Source organism: Accipiter gentilis, chromosome 3, assembly GCF_929443795.1.
Source record: "Accipiter gentilis chromosome 3, bAccGen1.1, whole genome shotgun sequence".
Lineage (NCBI taxonomy): Eukaryota > Metazoa > Chordata > Aves > Accipitriformes > Accipitridae > Astur > Astur gentilis.
The window spans coordinates 34,241,547-34,253,900 of NC_064882.1; the positions used below are offsets into that span (position 1 = coordinate 34,241,547).

General features: G+C 37.4%; 1 protein-coding gene across 1 annotated transcript; it reads right to left on the bottom strand.

The window, feature by feature from the left end:
• Positions 1-1,653: 1,653 nt before the first annotated feature.
• LYAR (Ly1 antibody reactive) lies at positions 1,654-12,330 on the bottom strand. Its single transcript, XM_049794733.1, has 9 exons — positions 12,261-12,330; positions 11,589-11,777; positions 10,520-10,634; positions 8,414-8,521; positions 6,892-6,975; positions 4,630-4,966; positions 4,250-4,354; positions 3,250-3,335; positions 1,654-2,933 (listed from the first exon to the last, which is right to left on the bottom strand). The coding sequence occupies exons 2-9, from the start codon at positions 11,708-11,710 to the stop codon at positions 2,799-2,801; spliced, it is 1,092 nt and encodes a 363-aa protein (XP_049650690.1). The 5' UTR covers positions 11,711-11,777; positions 12,261-12,330; the 3' UTR covers positions 1,654-2,798.
• Between the last annotated feature and the right edge of the window lie 24 nt (positions 12,331-12,354).

Genomic DNA, 12,354 nt, shown 5'->3' on the forward strand with positions numbered 1-12,354 from the left:
TACCTACAAAGCATATTGCTCCCCTCGACCCTTCTTTCTGCCAACAGACTAGAAAAAGGTAATACTACTATAATGATGTATAATGAGGTAAAACTACTGTAATTGTTACAGGACTTACTCACAGTAGGCTCCCACTAGTGACCATCAATAAAGAGGCATTAATTTGATCCATGTCTGCCAAATCATTAGGAAAAACCTGAGTGGCAGCTGGTGCTGCTTTGCCCTTTACACAGAGAGGGCAAGAATAAGATGCAAAAGTCACATTTACTACCCCACGTAGGCACTACTAGCACAACCATGGCAATGCACAGGGGAAGTCAGGCATTTGAACCATTAAGAATCACAAGTTACTGCAGGAAAAAATGCCAAGGTCAAATCCTACTCAGCTCATCTGCATACTGTTGATTTGCTACAGTATTATTCTGTATTTTCAGCTTTAAACCGATGCGTCATGTTTCTGAACATTTAGTCTGCTGCTTTGCTTTGTTCAGTGATCACTGAAGTAAACCCTGAGCATCAGACACCAGAACTCTGCAATGACAGGAAGCAAGTAAGTATCTGGTTATGTTAGACTGAATAAAAACAACTGTTGCACAACTTCAGAGGTTCTTTTAGACTCTTGTTTCCATCTGATATAGATGAGCTTCTTTGTCTGTAGATTAGAAAATGCTGATGCTTTTCATGAGCAGAAACTGTTATTCCCCCAAGCTGTAAAAGATAACTTGCAACACTCCAAAGTAAGAATTTGCTGTGAAAATTTACTTTTAAATGCATACCAGAAACAATCCAAACTGCCCTTACCAGTTTGAAAAAGGAAAAAACATGCAGCTGATGAGCATGTCAAGAAAATAGTAGGCCTTTATGAAAAAAAAGTGTGCGTAATGCAGGTTGCCAACAGCGGTACGGCCAGTGTTTGCTACTCCACAACTCACTGGGCAGAGCAACCTTCTGCTGCCCTGTTCAGAAACTGACCTGAGCTGTGAGATAAGCTCCCACACCAAGGCAGCTGGGACCAGCTGGCTGATGAGGCTGGAGGCAGACAGCAGGAAGACCATCCTGGCTTGTGGGCATGGGACTGGCATTTTGAAGCGCTGGATAGAGATAAAGGTTAGGTCCTAGTTTGAGGGCAGGGAAAGGAGGATGGAGGCACGGCCCAGAATTAGCCACCACAACTATAGTAGCTGCTGACTGCACCCATAACTGCTGCTGTCATCACAAGAACTTAGAAGATCATCAGCAAAATTTCAGCAAATGTTTCTATACATGTGTCAAATGTGCTGTGGTCAACAAAAATGGAAGATGAAAAGTATAAGAGAATGGCATAATTTGGAATTAATTCTATACAAACAAACAAACTCTGTAACAATTACTGTAACAAAACTATTTAGGATCTTAATGTAACAATATTTGTTGTAAAATAAATACAGTGAGTGAAAAGGTTAACAGCACTGTCTTAATTTCAGTCTCACTGACAAGGACTTATTTTTTTATATGCCCTTTCCTAAATTAAAAACAAACAAAAAAAGGAATCCAAGTTTTTGAAATATGTTCAAACAACTTCTCAAAGTCTCTCCATGTCTGTAAATAAATTTTATTCTATTTATCTCCAAAGCCATTTTCATGAATTAACAACAAACACTTATTGAAGAGATCTTAAATTTATTAAGTATTTTTATTGCAACTTTTGTAATAAACAAGACAAATATGTACTCAGAAAAACTGAACCCAGTGTATCAGTTAATTTTTTCATATTTATACTTTTAATATATTCAGTATTTCTATAAATTCAGATATTTTCATTATGGAATTTTATAAAAGTGTATCTGCTTGAAATCACTATGCAATTTTCCAAAACACCAAACCACCTCCTGCAAGAAATTTTCTTTGGCTTTCTACCACTGTTTTTAACAATTACTTCATGGTAGGAAACTCCCTATCTGGAATTATATTGCATCTGATTAAAACCCTATAAACTTCCAAGAAACTTTCCCCAGGTAACTCTGTCTCTTACATATGTGTAAGATTTCTGGCCTGCCTACATTGTTTCTTTGGCTGCAATATAACAGCCTCTTCAAATTTTGTAAAATTTGTGGATTTGCTATACAATCGTAAAGTGGCAAGATTTATTATATTTATGGTGGTGTTTTAAAATAATTTATTTCATCAGTCAATTTTTAGTCCATGTGACCACTTATACTGAAGTCAGTTGCATTACTAATGAAAACATTCAGTAGCTATGCATATACAGGTAACTCAGTCTTCAGATCTTCACTGAATGTGCAATATTACATACACAAACTTGACAGACACTTTAATTATGCATTTTACAACACAGAATTAACAGGTTATTAAAGCCTGCATATACTAGCTACAGTGCGTAAAGGGGATACCATTTTGAATTTCAGCATAACAAAACATTTATGCCATGGTGGGTTTTTGAATATGAAAATCCTATTTGCTCTTAAAACAGTTTCTGCAAAAAGCCACACAACCCAGGTCCTGATAAACATTCATGCCTATGAATTATATCCATTACTAGAACAACTTTAATACAGTAGGCAGCAATTATTCTCAATGCCTCTTAAAACTTGTACCAAAAAATATACATTTTCCATAAAATCAAAAAAATAAAATATCTGAAAGTGTTCTGTGATAAATCTAGAAAAAGAGGAATCCAGTCTTAAAAGTTAAATTCTGCTCTTACATACATATTTAAATTGAGACCAATGCATGATATTTGTACAGCTTGACTCAGTCTACAAGATTAAAATGCAAAAGTTATCAAAGTATGGGAACTCTTATTTCAGGAGTTTAACTTTGTCCTTTAAAACTTTAAATTTGGGATTGTTATTCACTTTCTTATTAAATATAACTAGAATATCCTCTTCTGATTTGTGATGTTCACCAGCTATTGCGTAATACTGAGCTATAACCTGCACAAAGACAGAGAAATGGTTTTGAGTTAGTAAAGATGACTCCACTTTAAGCAATAATACATTCATGTTACTGTATTAAAAGTAGCATGGAATCTATTATGCTATTATTCCTTTGCAGAATTAGCACTGAATTTCTTCTGTAGTCCAGTAAGCAATAAAGAACATGTCCTTCAGTTGACATTCTGTTAATTTCTATTCTGTTAAATAATGTCAAACTTTTTGCTTATGTGAGCCAGGATTTTATGAACTTAAGCATTACAGAAAGCAATTCATAAAACCAAAGGAGATTAAAAACTCCCATGTTGTACAGTACCTTTTTTCTTAGTTTTTTAATTGAAATTTCATTGTCTGGAGCCTGTTTCAGAACAGCTTTGATGGTTCCTTTCCAGTTGAATTTACCTAGAAAATAATTAGTTGTACAACATCATTAGTAAAATTAGCTATTTCCAGGTTTTCTTCTCTATTAGGAACCAGATCTTCAATTTCCTAATTTTGGAACCAGTTCAGCTACCACAACAGTTGTTATCTTACTGACCCTACAACAGCAGGTTGTCTTAAGCATAAAGTCAAGTAGGCTGTTTCTGAAGATTATAATAAGATAGACATGAAGAACCAACATACTACTTGAACAACTACGGTCAGGATTGCTTTTACTTAACTTGTGTGCTTCAGCTATTAAGCAGCAACTCTTACATGATACAGAAATAGTTGGGAAAATCCTGCCTCCTCATCCTTAGAGCACAGGTAGGCAATTTCACACAGTACCCACTTCAGAGGTCATTACTTGGTAGTTTCCAAATAAACAATCTGTATGTTCAAGTACAGACATTCCCCAACAGTAACAGTGTCTTGGATAATGGGCTTAAACAGGTTTAAACATAAATGAAGGTCCAACGCAGCTGAAGTCCAATTTGCGATGCACTGAGCAAAAATGGGGATACAAGAGATACAAAGAGATAGGAGAGCTGTTACCCTTTTTCCTCTATTTTGGCTAATGTGCATGGCAGCGGGGAAGAGACCTGCTGTGGTGAAACAAACATGTCAAATTCCTCACCGCCCAGTGAAGGCAAGCGTAGCCAAAGGTTGCCAGCCCAGCAGAAGCAACAAATGAGAGAAGTAATTCAGCATCAGGTGTTAAGTGTAGCACAGGTTACTTACTCTGGAACAGATACACATATTGAATTTACACACGTGTATGTATACTGAGGCACAATTTATTTCATGGCTTGCTGCAAAAGCACCGTATTTATATTCTGCACTAGGTCTTTTGCAGAATAGTTTTGAAACTATCTAAACTCCCCCTTTAAGAATACCTTTATCTGTTCCCGCATTTTCTTCATTGCCATTGGTGTTTTCTGTTTCCATGTCTTCTGAAACATTTTCAGTTTTCATTCTCTTTGTTGTGATATGAGGTTCCTCTAGAGGTGGAATTGGATAAACATACACAAAAAAATTATAAAACTATAAGAAAAGTTCTGACATGACTTAAAATTTTTGTTCTTGTAACATAAGCTTATATTTGCTAAGAGGTTCAGATTCTATAAAAGGACTGTGCAACCACAGTGCTAAAAAATAATCTAATTTTTATATGTAACTTACTACTTTAAAAATTCTACTTAGGCAGATTATTGAGCTTTAAGGCATTGAAAAAAAAGCATCTTGAAAAAAACCAAGAAAAGTATAGGATGGATACCTTCTGCATGTTTATGTTTGCGTTTCTTTACATTTGTTTCCTCTTCTGTTTCACCCTGATGGCCATTTCCATTTATTTCAAATTCATTCTCCAAGCTCTCCTTTCCTTTTTTGGACTTTTTACTCTTTTTTACTTCTGACTGGTTTTCTAATTTCAAGTCTTTTTTCTCCTTCTTTTTGTTCTTTTGTCTCTCTTCTTTTCGTTCTCTCTTATTCTTTTTCCTCTCAATTTTATCATCTGTAATTCCATTTTCTTCTGCCATTGTTTTTTCCTCAGTTTCTGCAGACTGCCCCTCTTTCTTCTGTTGTGGTTTGTCTTGTTCTTTTTCACTTGAAATCTTTTGTTGAAAGACAGATTATTACAATTTTTACATGCCTTTTCTGACATTGCAACTTTTCTCTGCTACTTCATTCATGAAGAACACTAATATCCTGAATTCAGTAAAATTGCTTACACGTGGTGACATCAGTTACCTGAGAAATAGTGCTAAATAGTGGCTGATTCTTCTTTTAACTTAACAGCCTAAATGCTAACTACCTTAACATCACAGAAGAAATGTTATCTAACAACATATATAATTTCTATTTGAAATAATTGTCTATGTGTTTTTTTAACATATTTGCTAAACACAATTAAGTTAAGGGAGAGACAACTCTTTGATTTACGCAGACAAAAATACAGCATATTACAGCAAGATACAGAACCTATTCCCAAATACATGGACCTTGAATAATGATCTTAGCTTTGCCATCCAGTTCCCTGTCTTGGGATATGTCTGGGACAACAAACTATTATTGCATGATGTCAATAAAGGTGCTGCTGGTTGTTTTAATTGTACTTTTCTCACCTTAACATACTTGGGTTTTTTTAAATGTTCCTGGGCTTGTAATAAATTTCTTGTAGAAAAATTAATATATTAATGAACATTTTTATATTTAAATTAAACTTTAATTTTATTAATAACAAGTGAAATACAATTACTGAAATGTTAATGTGGTTATTTAGAAAGACAATGCATGTTTATAGAAGGAACTTAATACCAACATGTTTTTGTAAATAGTAATTTCAATTCAGTTCAAATTCCACTTAAGAACTTCCTTTGAGTACATATGCTTCAAGGTATGTATTACAAAGACTACCTTGAGATGTTTTTAAGATCTCTTAAAGGTGCGTTGAAATGATCTGAGCAATAAAGTTTTGTTATATATTTTACTTTAATGCTATATTCTATGGAAAATGTAAATTGTTTACTTGTGTTTAAAATAATTGTTGAGTCAAGATTTATTTTTTAAAAAAATCAGTTTAAATCAAGAGGGAACTGCTTATGATTTTAGTAAAGTTGTATCGACTCAGAATTAATGTTCCAGCAAGACAAGGCACTTGAAATTCAGTGCCCAGAGTTTATGTTATATTCATATCCTTTAAAAAAAGGTATTTCTGTCCCTCCTGGCTCTTATATTTGGATTGTTCAGAAAAACTACAAATAGATTTAACTGGAATCATCAAATCAGGAACATGAATCATGATCAACAGGGGATTAATGTCAAAGCTATGCCTGCATTCTTCCTCAAAAGAAGCTGGGGGGCAGGGGAGAGCACCTTTACATCAACAGAGAAATAAGCTTCTGTAACAGCTTTCTAGTAGCAGTAATAGATGTGAACAAACAAAAACAACACCCTACCAAAACATGCTAAACTAGTACTGAAATAGCAAAGAATCAGGCACTGAGAAAAAAGGTCAGTGTGAGTCCACGATTTGGACACAGAAGTGCAAGGAATTTGCACCACAAACTGAAGGATCTCATCTCTCTCCACTAATAAATTACGTGAACCAGGTGCTGTTTATTTCCCACTCCAATACACACAAATTTGAGGCCAACAAAGTTCTGAAAAGACGTCGTTTTATTCCTTCTTAGTGCGTGGTGAAAGACTGGAACCAAAGATAGAAGTAGTGTTTTTCCCTTTCCTTATGTACTAATAGCACAGAATAAAGTTAAATTAGCCTTCTGATTATTGTGTCACAATCGTGTCACTGTGTCCAGGTTTTTAATCACAACCTGCCCAGTATGCATAACTACTTCAGCAACAGTATGTTCCACCAATTTGCAATTTAGCCTAGGAATATTACATTATAACATAATCCACTGTAACAATGGGAGACAATATTTCTGCTAACGTCTACAAAGGGAGTCTGAAAGGTTTTCCTTCCAGCATTTTTGACTGCATTCCTGTTGTACGATGTTGTACCTCTAACTTAACTTACGTTTCTGGTTGCTTCAGAGAAAATATCCCACACCTGGTCTTGCAAAGTGCTGTCAGTAATTCTCAAACTGTTCTTCATCCAATTCTGTGCAGGAAAAAACCCAACAATAACTGAAAAGGTGCATCTCCGACTTTTTTCTTGATTGCCCTACATTTGGTTCTTGGTTTTATTTTTCACTTAAGAATCTAATCACTTCTACTGATTAAGATCTGGTTAGACGTTTAGTGTCTATGAATCTCTTAAACATTCATGCTAAATAGCCTTGCATAATGCCTGCATACTGTTACGAGGCTATACCGTGCTTCTCAATTGCCTCACCAACAGTAATCCAGAGGTAAATACATGGAAAAGATAATCCTCAAGCTTTTGAATACAGCTGGTTATGTTAATGTCCTACCAAACCTTCTGGCTGTTCCCATGAGTTAAAACATTAAGGATCTGATCTTATTTATTTATTTTTGTACTGGACAAAAGGTCATGCTCCTAAATGGATACCTTAATTTATTACAGAAAAGTAAAATTTAAGCAACTATGTCAATGCATACATTTGGAAGTCATTGGGGCTATTGCAGGAGTTACTGCTGAAAATGAGAACAAAGCAGTAAATTTCTACTGATAATATGCTTACACTATCAGCAACAGATCAACTTTCAGGAATGTGGGATTCTAAGTAAGACCTAATGTAACGATTTTTGCATTGCAATGAAAATCCCAGGAAAGCTGCCTTAGTAAATTGGAACAGTTAACTGCAAAAACTTTTCATCTTCCACTGCAACATTCTTACAAAAAAGAAAGAGGCTTCTTGACAATATCACTTTCCCTGCTTAGAACATTAATTTTGCAGAAAAGTATTCTAACCTTCAGCTCACTAGCAGCAATTTCACCGCAGCTCTATTAGGTTCTATGTGAGTGCTTTGGAAGCAATCATGATCTTCTCTCAGCCTCACAATCTGAGGCACAGAACAGGGAGAGGAAAAAAAAAAAAAAAAAAAAAAAGGCCAGCTTGTCAGTAATTCTTTACTGATACCACATGAAACATTTGGAATTTGCTTTGGCTGCGATGCAAAGTTTAGTGAAGTATGCAGTGTGGGTGATTCTGTCAGAACACTGAGCAACAGGAAAACTCTCAAAACAGTATCTTGCCTTTACCAGGAAAAAACAAAGCCACAGGAATAAGAATCCTTTAAAAGTGTGTCTAAGAATTTGGACATTCAATAGAAATTGCAAATAGGAAAAAAAAAGAAAGGTATTAAAAAAAGAACAAGCCTACACATGGAGATTAAGCTTGAATGGTGAGTCTCTGCATTAATACCTGATTAAAAAGGCACACAGAGAGTCGTTTTAAGCAAGGAGATTTATTTTACAAACATTGCCTATTTGAAACTCAGCTATTACACCACCTATTTACCAATGCCCAAATAAGCAGTTTGTCCCGCCTTTGTTAAAAGAGAGCGGTGCTCGCTAAAAAAGTATATTTTTAAGCTTACTACATGGATTACTACAAATCTCTATTAAAACTTACCTGAAACTTTACTTTTTTTCTTGGAATATTATCAAAGACACGCATTTGCTCCAGAATGTTCCGCACTTTAGGGCTTATGTTTGGCTTCTTCATTACTTCATGAATTTTCTGAATGAAGAAAAACAGAATTAAATCAGCAAAGCAGCACAATAATCAAACGATACATGCAAGGTACGCAAGTCGAAAACGCATTGGATAGAAATCACCCAGTCCCCACAGCCTGTATAGCCTGCTCAAAAGAACTGCTCAATACCCACAGGAAAAACACTAACCTTTGGTTTTATCATAGATCATTAAGATGCGTCAAAGTTATCTATATAAATATTTATACCTATATAGTAAGCAGAGGCAAGCAGGACTGCCCACCAATGCTTTCTGATGTACAAGTTACAACCTGTAATATAAACATTTAAAAGTAAAGTAACAGTATCACATAGGAGATTCTTGCAGCACGAAAAAGACCCGCATTAAGAAAAGCAATAGTCAACCAATTAGTTTTTGCAAACTTCTGGAGTTAATTGTGAAAAATCAGGCTAACTTTGAGGCTACAGTTTGACATGCATTTCTTTTGGCAGCAGTGCCAGCTCCAACAACCGTTAATCCCTGTAAGAACAGCTCAGACATATTCCTATGCTATGAGTGCCAGCACAAGAGAACAGAGGAGGTTAGGCCAGGGCCTTATGGCAGTTACTTTAACAACACTGCTGCTTGTGGGGGAAAAAAGGCTCGGAGCTTCCCAATATTTAAAGATGTGTCCACTGGAAAGCTTTCCTGTACTTCTGAAAATCTGTTTACTGAAAGGTTTTGTGGATGTGTTAAGACTACCAGAAAAGGACGTTCTGCAATAATCCCTCACTTTTCTGTGTAGAAAGTACTTACTATTGAGGAAGGCTAACAATTTTCATAAGCAATAGCATTCACATCATACTGCCTTTGAACAATGTACTTAAACAATGTTGAATCTCAACAATGGCACTGATTGACTTCAATGGTATTATTCACATGCCTTGAGCATACATGTAGCTTAGTACTTTGTTAGTGTTCAATATGAGACAGAAACCAACAAATCCATGGATAAAGGTATCTACCTAATTATATCTAATGGGGTTTAAAAAATGCGTTTTGAGAGTTACTTCCTAAAACCTTTAAAGAAAACTAACAGCCATAAGAGGGTAGGTTCTTGCATAGGATAAGTAACTACTTGAAGGGTAGGACAGAAGGGGTAGAGACATTTCCATCCATGCTGGGGCCTCTGCTGTTCAACGTATTTACAAAATATCTGAATAGAGGGCAGGAAAATTTTCCTGATGCTATGCTACTCAGGCTGAGGACTGTGAAGAATTCCAGTAAGATCTTAAGAGAATGAGTGACTAAGTAATAAGAAGGAGAATTAAATTCAACACAAATTCATGTAAAACAGCGTGCATAGGAAAAGGAATCCTAACTTCACATCTAAACCAGCAGGCTTTAAGTCAATAACTGGAGCTTAGACACAAGATCTTGGGGTTAAAACAGCCAATTCCATGAAAATGCCAGCACAATGATCAGCAGCAGTCAAAAAAAAAAAAAAAAAAAAAAAAAAAATAGATCATCCAAAAATCAGTAAGAAAGGAATTAAGAAGGACACAGAGAACATCATTATGACACAGAGTAAATCTACAGTTCATCCGTACGTAGTTCTTGTAACCTCATTTCACAAGGATACAGTAGAACTGGGAAGACTTCAGAGGACTAAAAATATAATTCACATATGAAGAACTGAGGATAGGACTTTTCAGCCTGGAACAGAGACTACGAGATGGGGAGAGATGCCTGACAGAGGTCTACAAAAGTATAGTGGCATGAAGAGGGTGGACAATGATCAGTGCCTCTTTGTATGCAAGAACTAGGGAACATTAAATCCAACCAGTAAGAGAGAGATTCAAACCAAACAAAAGGTGAGTTTCTTACCAGGATAAGCAATAGACCTACCAAGCAATTGCCAAAAGAAAGCCATGGATACTGGGAAAAACAGATCTCTGGTTTGATCCAGTATAGCCTCTCTTGTGTCTTTAACAGTTATAAGAAAAAGTTATTTATCATATCTGTATATAATACAAACCTTACCTGAATCCACTCCTGTTGTTTAGCATCTCCTTTGTTAGTTTTGGCTTCAAAATCTTTACCACCGTATTTCTGGTCTTCACTTACACACTTCACGTGTTCCTTATAATCGTCACCCCTGAACACAGGAGATTTTTAACTGTAGTTCACTAAAGTGTTTCAGTCCTTCAAACTATGCAGGACTTATGTAATCAACAAATTGAAGTAACAGATGGTAGCATCTATCATTTAAACCTTAACACTGTCAAGGCTCATATGAGTAAAGTCTGATGTGCTTAAAGTACATGCTTATGAGACTGCTGACACTTCTGTCATGCTACAGCCTTCAGTGAAAATTTATGATTTACAAAATCAGATCTTGAGTCTTCAGCATACTGCTTCTTTTCTTAATGATGGTATAACTTATGCACATTTGTACATGTAATGTATGCACAGCTATTAATGCATATCTGTGTTTTACTACTCACATTGACATGTTTTAAAATTAGAGAAGCAGGTGAAAAACGCTTGCAAAAAACCTAATTCCTATAGATATACTAATGTGGTAGCGTACTTCTGACCAACGTGTAAGTGCGCCCCAAAAGGAATTAGTGACGTAGATCTTAATCTTTTGTCAGTGAAGTATTGAGAAACAAAATTGTTATTTGAGGACAATCTTATTTTCTTATGCAAATTCATATACTTATATTTCGACAGCAGATAGCACTCCTTTCTTCTGAGTTCTAAGAAGTGACAACAAAATTCAGAATTTTTGACGTTATCGCCAATCTCACTCTCTCTGCTGCAGCAGCAGAATAAGTAACAGTTGTTGATGATCAGAAACTGAAAGCATTGTCACTTCGAACTGTAAAAGAAGAAACTGCAACTCTGTTTACTGTGTGGTTTAGTTTGCCCTTGTGGTTCAAACTTGGATGATTAAGCTTGAAATTATATGAAAAACATGTAGAATTTTTAAATACAAATACAAATTATTCAGAAATCGCCAAATTTAATTCTAATACACCATAGGAAAATCCTGTATTTGTGACAACCACTGCAGAGTCAGCAAGGCTATTTCCCGTCCTTTACCTACCAGAAATCTTTGCCACAATCCATGCAAGAAAGGCACTGACAGTTTCTGCAGATGTTCACGTGTTTTTCGACTTGCGCTTTCTTCACAGATTCTCCACACGCGTTGCATGTGAAAACGACCATGTCGGCGGTCGGTCGGTAGCTTCTATAAACTGGGTACAAACTTTTTCCTCCCCACACAAGTGCAGCCCTAGAAGAACAAGGAGGAGATCTCACATCTACCGCTTGAAAGAAGCGCTCGGACGGCCGAAGGGAAACGCAGCTGTGGATCCGCTCACAGAAAGCCTTAAGCAGTTTGATGTCCAAGATCAGAAGGAAAAACTCATTTTGCCCGATACCTCGAGCACAAGGGAAACCAGTCACGCTGAAACTAGCACCCCCCCCCCCGCCCCATGCCGACACGCTTCGCAGGCGGCGGCTCACGCTTACCCGCCGCGACCCCCCCGCCCTTCCGCCCCGCTCCCCCCCCCGCAGTCCCTTCACCGCCGGGTCCAGTGTGCGGGAGCCGCCTGAGAGGGCGGAGGGGGGGGACGGACCCGGCCACACGGGGCGGAAAGGCAGGCAGGCAGGCAGGCCGGCCGGCCGGCCCGCCACCCCCGCTCCTCCGCGGCGGCAGGCTGCGGCCGTTGCCGCCTCACCCCGCTCCCCCGCCAGCCCCCGCCCCCCCCCGCACCTCAACCGCCGCCCCGCGCGGCACGTGCTGCTGCTGCTGCTGCCGCCGCCGCCTCCCCCTCCGTCCCTCCACGGCGCCGCCGCCGCTCTGCGCC